This window comes from Barbatula barbatula (assembly GCF_947034865.1).
Source record: "Barbatula barbatula genome assembly, chromosome: 13".
NCBI lineage: Eukaryota > Metazoa > Chordata > Actinopteri > Cypriniformes > Nemacheilidae > Barbatula > Barbatula barbatula.
In genome coordinates this window covers 17,719,109-17,735,880 of record NC_136776.1, presented here as the reverse complement: position 1 = coordinate 17,735,880, position 16,772 = coordinate 17,719,109, and the positions used below count along the sequence as shown (strand labels likewise).

General features: G+C 38.4%; 1 protein-coding gene across 1 annotated transcript; it reads right to left on the bottom strand.

The window, feature by feature from the left end:
* Positions 1-13,714: 13,714 nt before the first annotated feature.
* org (oogenesis-related gene) lies at positions 13,715-16,276 on the bottom strand. Its single transcript, XM_079471352.1, has 6 exons — positions 16,095-16,276; positions 15,896-15,970; positions 15,233-15,461; positions 14,986-15,140; positions 14,781-14,885; positions 13,715-14,703 (listed from the first exon to the last, which is right to left on the bottom strand). The coding sequence occupies exons 1-6, from the start codon at positions 16,146-16,148 to the stop codon at positions 14,683-14,685; spliced, it is 639 nt and encodes a 212-aa protein (XP_079327478.1). The 5' UTR covers positions 16,149-16,276; the 3' UTR covers positions 13,715-14,682.
* Positions 16,277-16,772: the final 496 nt, after the last annotated feature.

Genomic DNA, 16,772 nt, shown 5'->3' with positions numbered 1-16,772 from the left:
AAAGAACTGAATAGCCATTTATATGTCCTCTGATTCCAAATTGGTGGATTTATCTACATCATCTAAATCCATCCATGTATCCATATAGACGTATCAACTACGAAATAATCTTCTGTACATGAGTAGAATTCTAACTATTTCCACTTTGCTTTATGCACTGCAGTCCCTTCAGCGGATCCACTTTACATTTGTATTATTATAAGCTTGATGAATTAAACTTTTCTTGAATTTTATTGCTTTTGTGTCCTTACTTTGGTTTGATGTCAATATTTGATGTCAATTTGAAGTCTTTTCCACATCAAGATGCCTGCTGGGAACACAATATTAGGCCTCTAAGTTTCTAATTATAATAGATACTTCGATAGGGATATTGTCAAAAAAAAGCTCACCAAAAAATGTTCTGGAAAATTTTAAAATGTTCACATGGCAGAAAAGTTGGACAAGAGATTTAAATAACAGCATGAACAATTCATTAAATTTACAACATAAAAGAATATCAGTCAATGAGCAACATTTCCATTCGATCATCAAATAAATCTTAAGCCTTTTCAGGCTTAAAAACACATTGCACACTGTTCGTAGACTACTGTGATGATTTGGTGACCTTTTTGAAGCTTAACAGTCCCTGACCACTGTATGTTAAAAAAGCATGCACTCTTAACATCCATGGTCGAACTAAAGACATTTTAGGTGAGTTCTCTAACCAAGCCACAGGAGTATTAAGAATGCATGTTGAAAGGCCATAGCTCTAAAAAATTACATAAATAAATATGAAGATAAAAATGGTCACATTGCAATGCTATTGCTGCGCCGAGGGCCACAGCTGGCCTTAGATGTGCAGGGTCTTTGAAACGCGCCCTTCAACACAGGCATTAAAACCTCTAAGATGGCTTCGATCGAGTTGCAGCTGTGAAAAAATCTGTTAGAGACGGGGGAATTGCAGGGCAGCTGAAGAAAAACATCCTTTGTCTTCTTTTTCAAGAAGAAAGCATGACCTTTCCGATATCTGGAAGCGCTGGAATGCGTCACGCATCATTTGAAGCAGCAAACCCTTGTGGAGGACGGCAAAAAATGAGCACCTGCTGGAGGTGTTTGAACTCCTTTACCATCTGCATTGCTGAGTGAGAGTAAAAACCAGCTGGTAATAGGGACACTCAGTGTGCTGGAGGCAAGGGTCTTCCCATGGCACTTAGGGGAGGTCACCTTGACGCGCGTGTCAGAGAGTTCTCTAGGGGGGTGATAAACTCTGGTATTGGTTTCAGGGCGGTGAGGCGGCCAGATCACATTAAGCCTGAGTAGTGCTGTCATGTTTTCCTGCCTGTCAAAATTCTAATCCTTAACTGTCTTGAATGGTTTGTTGCATATGGTGACCTGACACTGTTTTGGGCTATTCAAGTCACTAGGGGGCACTGTGTGGTAATTAACCTTAAAGGGACACTTCACCCCTAAATGAAAATTCTGTCATCATTTACTATATTTTCTTTGTTCTGATGAAGACAGAGAAAGATATTTGGAGGAATGCTTACAACCAGACAGATGTTGCCCCCCATTGACTACCATAGTAGGAAAAAATACAACGGTAGTCAAAAGTACCCAGAACTGTTTTCTGTCCTACATTCTTCAAAATATCTTCTTTTGTGTTCAACAGAACAAACCAAAATTATACAGTCATTTTTCCTACAACGAGTGTCAATGGGAGGCAAGATCTGTTCGGTTGAACTCGAGGGCGAGTAAATGAAGACAGAATGTTTGGTAAAGTAACCCTTTAATAAAGAGCAGTGTAACGGAGATAATGTTTCAATCAGTGTTGGGGAAAGCTTTTTGAAACTATCTACACAAAGACAGTCTTGCTTTTAAAGTGGCATGGCAACTATTGAAGTAAAAAATAGATTATTGAAAATAAAGATGTCATAAATTGTGCCGTCCTTTATCAATTCCTTTCTATAGCTGCACGGAAAAAAAATCAGTTCCTTTATATACATATAGGTGCCAAAGTACTAAAGCTTCAAAGGCCGTACATACGGTACCTAATAAAATGCAGCAAGATAATAAATATTTTCAGAGGCAAAACAGCAGGTGTAAACTATTCATATTTTATGCTTCTTTTGTGAAATTGAAACCAAAACAACCACACATGAAATACAGCGACAAATCTCATTGGTTCCTGCGTGTTTTGTGACAAAATATCATGCCAACTACTCACAAGACTTGCAAGAACCAATGAGATTCTTGACGTGTTAAGTTTATGATGCATCACCATATTTGAATCTGATGTGCTTGTTTTGGTTTCAAATAAATAGGCTCACAATAATATGTTATTAACATTCAGAGACTAACATGTACAAAATCTAACAAATATTTAATAAAACATTTGACGGCATGATATTGAGAGAATGTTTGGGTGAGCTTCTCTAAGTAAATTGTCGTGATAAAATGCATTAATAGTTGATATGCATCAACCAACTAGATTTCACAGACTCAACCAGTCTAAGTCTAAGCACAGATCTTTTCATTAAGGAAACTCCCATTTGATTGTGTGTTTGCAGCATCGCATGTTTTATCGTGCTACAGTTTGGCAGAGGAGCATCATACAGTAATACAAGGTGACATTCTCCGGTGAAATCACCCTTAGGCAGAGAGGCAGAAGTGATTCGAACTAGCAATGTCACTTACAACTCCAAGTTAACCTTGCTGAATTTAGGGCGTAGTTCTCTTTTAGTAATAACAGACATTGCCAGAGCGGCATCAAATTTGCACCATAAGTGTCTGAGGGGTTAGCACAAGACAGGTTGAGTCAGCGCCTCCAGAGGCAGTCAGGACAGAACCCATAAACAGTGGAGCATAGCTGATGTCCCATAGGATGCGAATGAATCCCTGCTGGGAAGTGGATTAAAGCAAAGAAGGGGAAAAAAGAAGAGAGAAAAAATCTACAGTACCAATGCGTGCAGATACAGTATAAGGTTGAATAATGAATTAAGTTAAAACGTTTATATTAACAGTGATTATTAATAGCAAATATGTTTGTAAATATCTATTATGTGTTAGGGTTGTCACAGTACCATAAACACATAACGATACTATACCTTATAAAAATATCACGATACCAAGTGGTATTGCGATGCAATCTACACATTTTTATTGGAACTAATTCAATCAATGTGCGACAAATTGCATTTATAGAAATGCTTATAAAGGAAAATGTTAGGGGGCTGCCATTGTTTTGTGTCAGGGAATCATTCAACCGACTCTTTCAGCTGATTTGTTCAAGAACGAGGCAAGTGTCTTGATGAATGACTCACTGAATCATTATCTCGTCCGAGTCGTTTAAAACACGGCTTCGTTTAGGAGAGAAACACTGCAAAGAGACAGACGAAAGTGTTCAAATGAACATTAATGTGCATTAGAAATGGCTCTACGATACTACCGTTTAAAAAACAGAAAGGTATCGCGATGCTAACGTAGCACCGGTGCACTGTGCAACCCTAGTATATGTATGTGTTAATGGGTAATTCATTCACTGAAATTTTTCCTAATTATCTTTATTTATTTTTACACTTCCTACAGTATGCAGGAATGTGATTTACAAATTGTATTTCACAAATTCTAGTTCAAGTCTGCAGGTCACTAAAAACTGCTTTAACTGCACTTGACAGACGATCCTTAGCCTAGCAGGAGAGACGAGGTCAGTGATGTCCACAAAGCCACGTGTAAATGTCTTTCATGTCCACCCAGCGAGGCTGCAGCGTTCCTGTTTACCATAAACAAAAAGGGCACGCGGACCACCCGACTGAGTGCAAGGGGATTACCATATTCTGACCGGAGAAAACATAGAATTATCATTTTAAGGAGCAAGGCTGGGGCTCATGAATTTCATAAGCTGGAAAGTAATGCCATGGTGGTTCTTTTAACACATCCAATAAGCTTCAAAGTTATTGCACATCTGGGCCGAGTCATTAAAGCTGCATGCAGCGACGTCTGGTAAAAGCACAAACATGTTTCCCCGTTCTCCATAGGTAACGCAATTTGAAACAAGTCCTGACACACTTTGCTCTGAGGTGGAAATATGCTGAGGTTGCAGATAAAGACGGCGTGGGGTATCAGTTACGCTTCCATTGGCTGATAAAGCTGATGAGGACAAACATCAGCAGAAGACGATAAAGCGCTTTCGGAGAGCGACTGTGGCAAAACACACAAATTATCTGTTCAAAATGAGTGAAGGAAGGTAGACTCTTGACACTGCTTTGGAGTGTGGTGTTAAGAAGCTTTTCGAAATCATTTGTATTCATCATCTAGGTCTCTATAACTGTATAGAATATATTAAGCCCTTTGGCTTCACATATAGCACATCATTATTAAAGCTTTTCTGGCTAAAAATAAAACTCAGTTTTCAAAACCCTCTAGCGTTCTTTACTCGACTGAACTATATAAAATGTCAGTAAATGCCAAACGGTAAATATCAGTTTGACAACATTTGACTTTAATTAACGTAAACATAAGGTTAACATATTTACTCATGCTCTTGTCATTTCAAACCTGTATGACTCTGCCACCACACAAAATAAGTGTTTAAAAAATGTTGGTAAACAAAAACGGCAGTACTCATTCACTTCTATTGTATGGACACAAAATCAATGCAAGTCAATGGGTACCGCCATGGTTCGGTTACCAACATTCTTCAAAATATCTTCTTTTGTGTTCTGCAGAAGAATGAATACATGTTTAAAGTTTGGTAAATTATTACAGAATTTTTTTATCTTTGTGTGAACTATCCCTTTAATGACAAATGTTTGGTAAGAGAACATTGCTGTGCACTGAAAGCAAGAGTGTGAAAGCTTTTTTAAGCTTGTCATTTGACATCAAGTGAGCCGAAACAACACTGCTCGTACTTTACACCTTAAATGTTCAAATAAAAGAGAATAAGCGCATAAAAATAAGGGCATAAAAATAAGGGCTCTTCACTTTTACTGTCACTTTAATAGGTCGTTTCCAGCTGACGGGAACCTGGCAAGCAGAAACAAATGACAATTCGGTTTCACGGATGTCTCAAACATCAAAGTCACAACAGCTAACATTGCTGACGTTTGGCATGGCACTGGGCTCTGTGACTTCTAACAGCAATGCATAACGGCTCACACATCATGCGGTTCCACAATGCCAAACTCTCTGCAGTCAATATGAATTATCCCTTTATTCACGCTAAAAAGAAAATCAAGAGCCTTGATGCATAGACAGAATTTCTTTAGAGATTCAGCCGAACAAACTTAGGCCTTTCTGCAAACACATCACTATTTACATGGATGAATGTGTTAACTCCAGTATGCTGGCCTGTACGATACAGGGAAAGTACTTTTACAGTTAATGAAATATCTAGTACAAATCTGAACCTAGTGTGCAGCCTCGCTGCCTACATAGGTAGCACCCTAACCGTCATAGATTTGGACGCACTTACTACATAGCCAGAATCTCTTTAAGGCATACAAAGGGTAATTTGTGGCATTAAAACCCTGATATAAAAGGAATAGTTTGCCCAAAAAAGATCTTTTTGTTCATCTTATCATGTACTTACATTTCAAACCTGTATGACTTTAAAATATCATCTTTTGTGTTTTTTTGAGTTTAAAGAACGTTGGTAACCGAACAACATTGGCCCCCATTGACCTCCATTGTATGGACACAAAACCAGAGACCTGTCTCAAAATATCTGCTTTGTGTTCTGCAAAAGAAAGAGTAATATACAGGAGGGTGACTAAATGACCCAATTTGTATTATTTTTTATTATTTTTTTCCTTTTCTATATACAATAACATACAAATATTGTAAACAGCACGCACACATATTTAGTAAAACATACAAACAAACACTAATCAGACTTTCAATGTTATTTATCAACGCATTTCATCATTAGGTTAAACTAAAAATACTTCAAATATCTAAAATCCTTTCATTGCAATGCATTCTGGGACTACCTTCATGGCAGTATACATGCGATCCTGTCTGGCTAAACTTAAAAACAAGACATCTCGCAAAGCAAAATAAGCTCCCCAAAGACCACTTGACATGACATTAGTTTGTGATATTTACAGATGAACTTTAATGGTTCTCGTGAGATGATGCAGTGTGTGTTCAGAGAAATGCTATTTTCAGGCCTCCAGGAGGCACTTAACTGAGAAAAATCTATCGTGATTTGCAGCGAGAGCCGGGAACTGACACCTCCGCTCAGGTCCAATGAGCAGTTAAATCCATGCGCTCCCACAACACATTGCATTAATGCACTTATATTTATCAGCAACCGGGTCTAAAGACAGCACAGGGTTGAGAGAGAAATACAGGGCAGTGTGTGTGTGTGTGTGTGTGTTGGTCTGGGTGGGGGGGAACTCCCTGCTGTCGGCTGCGTCTGTCTTTGTTTGTATTTTTGCTACGGCCCGTGCTCACCTCTGGGAATGTAATGAGCAATTCAGAACACAGCCAAGCATTCTGGCCCGCGATACATGCCAGAGTAACGCTGGGAGCGTCGCCAGATAACCAAGTCATGGCTAATACGGAATGCAGACTACGACAAAAGGATGCTGTTGGCCAAAAGCGCCATGTGTTATGAAAAGGGCTGCCAGTCTGCTTCACAACTGCTTCATATTCAGCAATCAAGATTTTAGGGTGATGGAATATCACGTCTAGGTCGTATTTTAACCCAAACGTTATATTAAATAGGGAATAAAATCCTAAAAACAGTCGTCATTTACTGTTATATGCATTTCATGGAAAGAGAAATTGGAAAATACTCTTAAAAATGCTGCGTTATTTCAACCCAGTGTTGGGTCAAAAAGGGACGAACCCAGCTTAACATATGTCCCATTGAAAAGAGCAAAGCACTGTGTGTACCCTGACTACTGCTTTTGCGTCACGCCGGGTAAAGAAAACATCTAAGGACACGAGTCTCTTAATCACGGTCTCGGAGCACCATGAGTGGTGTCACATCGGCCCAAATGAAGACACACTGTGTAATATTTACAGAGCTGCTTGACGCGCTCGGGGCAGCACTGAGAGGATTCGCTTGGCGAAAGCAAACATTGCGAAAGAGGCCGCATTTCTGGGCTTTTGTTTTCAGTGTCTCGATGGAACGAGTCAGTGTTGATGTCATAAATTTCAAAAAGGAAGTTCACAGCCAAAATGGTTGAGTTGCTGGCAAAGAAAAGTAAACAGGGTTGAACTGTATTTATAGAGATTGAGCAGAACGAGTAGATAGAGCATGTTGTGGTCGTGGACGCCAATATACAAGCTGTCACAAATAAATAAATTCTCCAGAGGTGGAAAACCAGATAAGGGGAATGGAAAGCATTGAACAGGAAAACTCGGAAATGAGCAAAAAGGTTCTACCGTGCAAGCAGATTTCCTAACAAGGAGTTCATCTGCGGAAAAAAACTCTCGCCCCTGCTATGAGTAGACCTGGAAATGATTGTATCTTAGAAACTAATCCATCAAAAATGGCACTGTGAAATTTCTCATGCTCGAGTCAGCACGTTTATTCGGCCGTTGGAGCCCGACGGGAACGTAAACGAGATGGAATGGTTTTGAAAAAGCGCCTATGCAATTTCCTTTGACTCTGTTCTTCTCAATACACCAACCGTCGCCGAGCCATCTCCCAATGTTTATTTACGGAATGATAGGATGATAGACAATCGCAGAGAGCGCCAAAAGCAATCAGAGGGAACAATTGCAGTGGAAGAGTGTAATATCAGCTTATAAAGAAATAGAAATGGGTGTATTGTTCTCCATAAACTCATATCGGCATGGGCTTCGGGCACTAAAGCATCCTGAAAGCACACAGAAAGCGAGATGTTCAAACACAGCACTTCTTGGAAAATAAGATATTCCAAATCCAATTTCTATTCTGGAGGGAGAAAAAGCAGCCATGCCTGCTCACACCGGCACTCATATTAATGGAAAAAATATACAGGGTCCTTTGAAATGAAACGGAAGCGACATCGATCTGTTCTATGTTGTTTTTATGCAGTTTTTAAAGGTAGTTCACCCATTCAAATTCTGTATTCACACTTGTGTCATTACAAACCTGTATGAAGATATTTTAAGAAATGTCTTGGTGGTTTTGTGTCCATACAATGGAGGTTAATGTTGTTTGGTTATCAACGTTCTTCAAAATATGTTCTTTGTATAGGTCAGAAGAAAGTAAGACATACGGGTTTGGAATGGCATGAGGGTGAGTTAATAAAATAATTTTTTTGTGATTTCATTAATACAAACAGTAAAAAGTTCCCAAAATGCAAACACTGTAGGTCACCAGTATGAGTCCCTCCTATATTTACAGTTCATTGATTTCTTTAACACAAGACGAAACGCAAGACGACGGCGTAGTCCTATACATTCTTGTTGATAGCCTTGTTGCATATGTTTTATGCAGATGGGAAGGGGCAGCAGTGATTCTAATGTGGCTATTTACATGGAATGAAGAGGCCACACAATAACCTCCCACGCTGTATGCAGATTGAGACTGTGAAGAGCCTGCCGTGGGTGGCGTAATGGCATGAGCATGCTTGAGAATGGTTAAAAGGCATGTACATGTATTATTCAACACTATTTTTACAGTTTTTTCTAACTATATTTCAGTGTTCTGATTTGTAAGACATTAAAACCCCTATAGCCCACGAGAAAAATCAAACAGTCGCAAAAATAAACTGGGTCATTTGTAAAGCCTTCTTCTTGAACCTACACAGTTTGGTTGATTTTCTTTGTAATTTCGCTCACCTTTGCCTCGTGTGCTCATCCCTTCGTCCTGCTGAGAGAGTCCAGCCCACGGTACTTACGTAAGTGGGCCGCTTCAGTCTGGACACTGTGAAACACACTGTGACGAAAAAATACACAACTCAACAGAAGATAATGGATTATTTTGAGCTTTCAAAGCTATCAGTCAGGGTGGCTGATCCCCCCCAACAAAATAAGTCAATTTTTTTTAAATAAAACACGAAATGTCTTAACTATTACTTACCAATATAGGCCTATTCTAACTATATATTATATACTCTATTACTATAGGACGTCGTTTTCATTCTATGTAAGCACATCATTTACATCAATTTCCATCAAATCAAGCACAAAACTAAGATCAATTCAATTCGGTGAATATTTTTACCTGCCACCAAAAAGATGTGTTAGTCTGAAAGGGTAACCACAGCAACTGTGTGCCATGTGAGTTTTGTTCTTGGTATCTGGCGGCATATAAACAATTCAAGAATAATCAATTTCGTACGAATAGATTCACATTATAAAAAATATCAACATTAATATTATCACGAATTACCTTTACATTTTGTTTAAAAAGCTTTTACCCCACTAGGTCTCAGGTGCCAATACTCAGATTGCTCAGGGCAAAGCTTAATATAAAGTGCGCAGAAAAAAAAATATAAAAAACTATTTCCATCCGCAATTTTGATATTTTAAGATTCTATAAAATAGGCTGCATATCATATGCCCACAATTGTGTTGAAACACAGTATATAAAGCATATAAAGGCCTAAACACTGTAAGCTAAACACTGTACAAAATTCCTATTAAAAACATAATATCCCTGCAGCTTGAGTGCCAGATAAAATAAAAATACGTTTTTCATAATGTCATTATTTTATACTCAAATTGTAAAAATGTGCAGTTTATTACTGTAATTTAAATATAAGAGTTTTAACGGTGCATCTATATTGAAAAATAAAGAACCAATGTTCATAGAAACAATGTTCAATTCCTCATCTTAATGCAAATTAGAATATTCCAATCTTTAAAAAAATATAAACCATACTTACCCGTGGGTCAAGAAAGTCCAGAGTGGCGTGAAACCAGAAGCGTCTGTTGGCGAGATCTGTAAATTGGTTTTTAAAAGCCATTTAAACTTGGCATCCACAAGGGATGAAGACACTCCTAATTAAAGAATGAAAGAAAATCACTGAATGCGCTGAAATGTGATGTACTTATGAAAGTCACTTAGGGAGAAAGTCACCGCAATGCCTCCATTCATTTGTCAGAAACATTGTCCACTTGAAAGAAATTAGGTTGAGGAGAAATACGGTCCCATTACGCAGGAACTGCTAGAGGCTAAATTATTGGTTTTGGTACTAAAATGACCTTCTCTGGAATTAGTTTTATCATATTCAACCTGGAATAGTACATCATGAGCAGGGTATTCCAGTTCACCCATTTGAACTTCTCAACTAGGTTATGAAACTGACGTTGCATATGGAAGCAATTTTATGCTCTAATAAAGTGAGAGAAATATATCGAGCTAGCTTAGACGCTGCTGCTCGTGACTTCAACACATAACCAAAGTGTGGCCTGAAGTGAACCAGACTGACTGCATCCGATGTGCATTCACTGTGAAATGCTGCCATGGGCAAAGGTTGCAATCTCCTCTGTAATAAGACATTGTAATTCTCATGAAATGAGAAAGAAACTTAACAGTAAAATTTAAAAATCTAGTTAATGTCATTCTTTGCTCAATTATTTTTCAGATCATGTTTCATATTGAATTGTATTGCTGTACATCCGAGTAAGAGTTAAACCTGTGCTTAAAAGCTAATCGTAAGCAATACACGGTATGGTGCAATTTATATTACAACTAATTTAATCATTCATGTCAGCGTTCAAAGCTACAAAACATTTTGTCTAACAAGAGTACATTTATTTCGAGCGTATGTGAACTGATTTAGGGTGACAGCTTGGAGCTGTTTTGAATAGCATATCGTAATGATTGACAGGTCGAAATATGACTAAACAAGGACAAGACATTTTTAAGAACTATTTGAAATGATTCAGAGACAGAACAGTGGCAACAAATATAACAATATACAGAAGGCCTACATGATTTAGGGTCAATGGGATCAATGTTGTTTGGTTACCAACATTCTTCAAAATATCTTCTTTTGTGTTCTGCAGAAGAAAATCATACAGCTTTGAAATGAAATAAGAAATAGAGTTTTTATCAAGATTTTACCACAGCTTTAAACACGACAGATCCAATCAATCAAAACCTTTTTATAGTTTTTGTTTAAACAGAAAGACATGACAACAATGTCCAAACATTGAAATAAACACTCCACGGGTCCATCTAAACAACTCAATATGTATGTCAACCGTTCTGGCAGTAAATATCTTTGTGTCTTTGTTCAGCATAAGAGACCTTTCATGTACTACAGCGGTGACAGACGTTTTAATTAATGCTTCATTCAGTCTCCCCTGAATACTAAGAACTCTGGCGCGACGCCTTCCCTCTCCGAGCTCAAACCTATCGATTGAACAATTTGCAGCCGAATTGCACGCTACTCGCCATAGTGCCTATAAGGTAATTACCTCTGGGATGCAGAGGGGTGAAAAGCCTGCTGAGAGTTATGCTGTATAACCAAAGCATCACATCATCATCAAGCAGCAGGAGTTCGGCGAAGCCGTGCAGATTAAAAAAAGAATGATTTGACAGCTCTGACGTCACAATGCAGTGATTGTGGAAAAATCTCTGCGGCTATACGGTAAACAATACTCTCAGCAGCGGATTAAAAGCTTTGCAAAAACATAGGATTTAACTAGAAACAGATGAACAAAAACCACTTCATCTGATCTTATAAAATACACACACGTAGGGCTGTCACGATTATTAAATAATTGTCGGTGGTTTCAGATAATCGCAATTATTGCACATCTCTTTAGAAGACACAAGGGGGAGCTGTAGTGCCTGCTTATTGCATATAATATTGTAGTAACTTAAGTGTGATTATACTTAAAGGTAAAATGTACCACCACAACTCCATCACTTAAAAAACCTTAAAAACAACCTACAGTACAATTTAATATTATTTAAGATAATCTCAGTGTACCAGCCTGCCAAAATTTCATTAACAGAAGTAACATTTGATTGTAGTCTTGCAAGTGAGGAAAATAAAAGCTTTTAAATGGTGGCTTGAATTCAACCCCTGTTCAATTTACATTATTTACAATTATTTGGCGGTTGTATTATTGACCGGTAAAAGCCTACACCTTGAATATATGATTACCCCATTTTTTCCAATGTTTTCCAAGTAAAAATATATTATAATGTCTTATATTCAGAAAAATATGGTCATTTAAAAGCCAAATAAAAAATGTATGATATTTAAAATATCAAAGCCCTAAAAAAGACAATTAATCGCCAAAGCCCCCAAACAGATCGTCATAATCATTAATCGCAATGATTTATTAGACAATTAATCGTCAGCCAAATTTCATAATTGTGACAGCCCTACACAGTCAAAAAGGTTTTACATCAAGAAACCGATTTTAGATCAACCCCTAAGAAAAGTAGCCACGGTTTTACAATAGTGCAAGTGTAGTAACCATGATTTTTACAGCTTACCATTTGTAACCATAGTTTTATAACAACAAGCAAGATCAAACTAAGGCTGCTGTAGCAAAACAATGGTTCATCTGTGATTAAAATAACTTGAAATACAAAAAACAGACACTATAGTTAAAACATTGTTAACTTTCATTAGCTAATGTTCAACTAAATAACTGCACAGACTCAACACTACGCACAAATGTATGAATTCATATGATCTGTGATGTACTTTTATGCCAGTGATGTTAAGGTTTAACGGTGGGGTGAACATTTTTTAATTATTTGAAAAAACTGATGAAGGACTTAACAACCCCACAAAATAAATAAACAAAATCATAACAGATCAATTTAGACACCATGTCTACAATGCACAGCAATCTAAGTAATGTTTTAAAACTAAACCCAGAGTAAGGTTATAGAAAGGGTAGTACAAGGTAATCTAGCCGTTAATAGCATATAGGTCAGTAAATGTGCTCTTGCTGAGTCCTACACCGATTGTCATTCAATGAAGGTGACAATGAACCAGAGCGAGAACGTGCTGAGATATGCAGCTTTGCGTGCCAAATAGCAAAAGGGCATCTGTACACACGCCTGGGGTTACCCTGAGGACAAGAAGTAAATCGATGGCATATACCAGACAGAATATAACCATAAAAATCATATCTACGGTCAATACCCAATGCATTAGATAGCAGCATCTATGCATGGCCCACGGTAATGGCATTTGTGAATCTAGAATAAGGCAACGCATGTAAAGAAACTCTTGGAGCCTATCAGTGATGCATCAAAGTCTCACACAGTCATCTGTTTCAAAGCAACCTCTACATTAAAGAGCAGAAAATAAGGGTACGGGTGCTCTTGGTGCAAACTATTTCAGGCACGCTAAAAACACAACTCTCCCAAGACTCAAACATCTTGCCTTCAAAAAAGCCCGAAAGCTAAGAAATCCCAGCAGACCGTGGATCTGAAGCATACTTGGAAGGCTTCTCCCCACTCTGCCAGCATCTTGTTTCATATCTGAGCCTCCAAGAAAAATCCTATCCGGGAAGAAAACCTCAGCTAGGGCAACACAGAAAATGTTTTGATGGTTGGCCTGAAACGCTTCATCCCTCCACACAGCCGAGTGAGCGCCTCAAAACAAAAGCGAATGTTCTTGTCTCATTTGAGAATGCTTTCTCTGGAAGCACAAGCCTAATGCAAGTGGAAGTGCATTTCTAGGGGGCACAGATGAGTGTTAAGAGTACTTGGCAATAAACCACCCCCTCTTCTTAAGGTGAAAAAGCCAAGCCAAATATCTAAGTCAGTGTAGGTGGTCGTGTTTACAGGAGCAAGCTTGCGTCCGACTCTCAGAACAGCAAACGTATACCTTCATGCCAGAGTGTTCATACATTGTTCTGAAAACAATAAGATCTGTTTATCTGCAGCTGACTGATAGATTCAATTTGCAATTTAACAAAATGGATAAAATTAAAGGGAAAACTTACCAATTTCCAAATGATAAGATTTAAGTTGCTCTTCGACATAATTTTACAACAATAGTTCTTGAACTTTTTTGTTAAAAGCCGCCTTTTGAGTAGAGCGCATCACTTTGCTGTGCCCCTAGATAAAGACATATCATCTTAAACTTAGAATTTTAATCAAATCAAAAACATATTCTGTTATACAATGCTGGAATATTAATTTTATTTTTCTGATGTTTGACATTTCTAGATTTCATAAAATGCCACAAATCTGTGGACCCAAGGATCTATTTTGGGGCGACCAGTTTGAAAATCACGGTTTAATATTAATAGAATTAGCTCGATTAATAAATAACGGATACCTTAATGAAATTGTTAAAGAGCAATTAGATCAATCATTGCAATCAAAGAAAATAACTAGCCTAAATATTACATCAAAAAAAAAGTTGAGCAAGTAACAATAACTAAAAATAAATAATAAATTCAAGTTATACACTACAGCAGACATAAAAATGACTAATAAATGAAGGCTAATCCGAAAAATTAAAACGGCAAAACTATAGTAATATGTTACAAAAAAAAACTGTACCAAACTGCCAACAATAAAACCCCAAGTGAACAGCTGCCACCTACTGGCCAAATTGTGCACTAGACACTTTAAATAAGCCAAACTTGTTCCACAAACACTTTTATTTGGTCGTTTAACCTTAGAACACACAAAAAGTTATCAGAAGACAACAATCAAACTAGGAAGCGCTCAAAAAACATCCGCCAGGAAAAGATCACGCCACTAAAACAACACACTCGGCAACCACACACAATCCTGATGTGGCAAAGTCTTAGTGCACACTGCCATCATTAGGCCTCTGGAGAAACAGCCTGAAATAAAACGTGACAATAAAACAAACGTAAATAACAAAGAACAGCAAGTTTATGGAGGGATTGTGTGTCTGTACCGTGTCCACGTCTTTGATCACCACGACACCCTTCTCTATTTCCAAGTCGCTCTCAGTGTCATTGTGTGACCGGTATTCTTCACTGTCAGTCTCAAGTGCACTGGGCTGCAAGAAAACAATCGCTCACATTTGAACTAAAGACTTAAGAGTCTGAATGACCTAAATATAAAAACCTTGACTATGCGTCTTGAAAGGCAAAACAAACCTCATAATCCGGATCGACCGCATGATCTTCCTCAGCCAGCTCTTGGTTAAGTGCCTCCACCCATGACTGCTGCTCTGCTTCCTCTTCTTCATCCAGGTCGTCCTGCTTTCTCTTACTGCCTTTGCCACAGGGTTTGGTCGGAGAACAACGCACCTCTTGAAACAGAGAAACACGCATAAAAGTTACACCTACATCAAATCACAAGTGCACAGATTAACAATAGGATCAATATTGATTTAAAACGCACCTGGGGACACAGCACAGCCAATGCTGGTGCAGACCGGGTAACCCAGAGCGCTCTGGATGCGTCGGGGCAGGACGGCCAACAGCAGGCGCGTGGCCCTGCGGATACGCTTTCGAACCGTTCTGCACTGTCGTTCTTTAGGGGAGCCTCCTTTTTCCTCAGCCGGTGGAGAGATGGCCTTTACTGGAGCAGAAAAGCCAAACAGCCACCACATACCACGTAGAGCCCGCATCTGAAAGAAGTTACGTTGAACGTAGAAGACCCTCACACAAGTTTATCAATGATCAAGTTTGACTGAAAATCAACAAACCAGTTTAGCTTGTGACAGCTGTATGTCCAACTATAAGAAACCGGTACTTAAACTGGAGTTTTGGGATGGTTTGCCCATAACTTCACTTGAGAATTGATCGGTTTGAAACAACCACGAAGCAATAGTAGAAAAATATCTTGGTAGGCTATAATGAATATATATATTTAATAATATATACATGGGTTTAAGATGACTTCCAAAGCAAGACTTACATGTCACCTTTAATAAAAATGATAGTGTCGTACAAGGTCAACCATTTTAAACAGACATGCCGCTTACTACACAAAGTAATGGTGACGTTACTCGACCAGAAGTGATCAGTTTACTTAGTTTAAACAAAACAACCCAGTACTTACAGTAAAACTGACTGGCCAAAACTGTGAAATTCGACAAAGGATGGATGAAATAACGCCGCCTCTCTTCGCCACAGCCTGTTGAGAAGAGCAAACGTCGTCTTTACATGAGCCCTAACAAACACAAGTCTGTTTGTATTTGCGAGCCCCGTTTCACCCGAAAGCCATGCATGTACACAACAAATGTGAAGGCCAAACTTGCCTCTTGGCCCTCAATGTTGTCGGACTCAACGGTATAGTTGCATTGGTTGGTCATCTCGACGCGCTCTCTGCATTAATTCATTGACTGAATTAAACAGCTTCTCTGCCAATTTACGCAGTGCGTGCAATCAGCCCAGCTCGAGGTAATTGCAACAGGTGCGGTTTTTCTGCGTGCGTGACGACGCTGGCTGTGCGCACAATGCAATACTTGCGTACTGGATAGTGCACAGTATAGTGTATGTTGCAAGTCATTAAAATAACAGATGCGTAAAACTACATGGAGGAAAAAATCAGCTATAAGTTGAACTTTTGCGTTTTTAACTATAGGCTATATAGTTGTATTTTGTACCCTGATGTGGCGGTTCTAGACCATTTCAACTGGGGGGGGGGGGCGCAAGCTGGGGCCAGGTGTAGCCTACTGTGCCAGTTACATTTAGACCTTATTGTTGTCATATTATATATAATCCTTCAACAGTGTATTTGCATTTCCATTTTATTTTTAGATTTGCATTCCTTTTTTCGGAATCACAGTAACTGTAATTGCATTTCCAATATGTTTTTATCAGTCAAAGTAACTATTTGCATTTTAATTATATTTTTACATTTGCATTATATATTCAAAATCAGTCACGATAACTGTATTCTACGATTTTTGTGGGGGGGTTTTGAAAATAGATCA

Bases quoted from the DNA above. Each gene is read 5' to 3' on its own strand.
- org (XM_079471352.1), bottom strand. From the start codon at position 16,148: ATGACCAACCAATGCAACTATACCGTTGAGTCCGACAACATTGAGGGC. The intron at 15,971-16,094 runs GCAAGTTTGGCC...TCTTCTCAACAG, and splicing joins ACAACATTGAGGGCCAAGAG to GCTGTGGCGAAGAGAGGCGG. The intron at 15,462-15,895 runs GTAAGTACTGGG...AACTTCTTTCAG, and splicing joins TTTGGCCAGTCAGTTTTACT to ATGCGGGCTCTACGTGGTAT.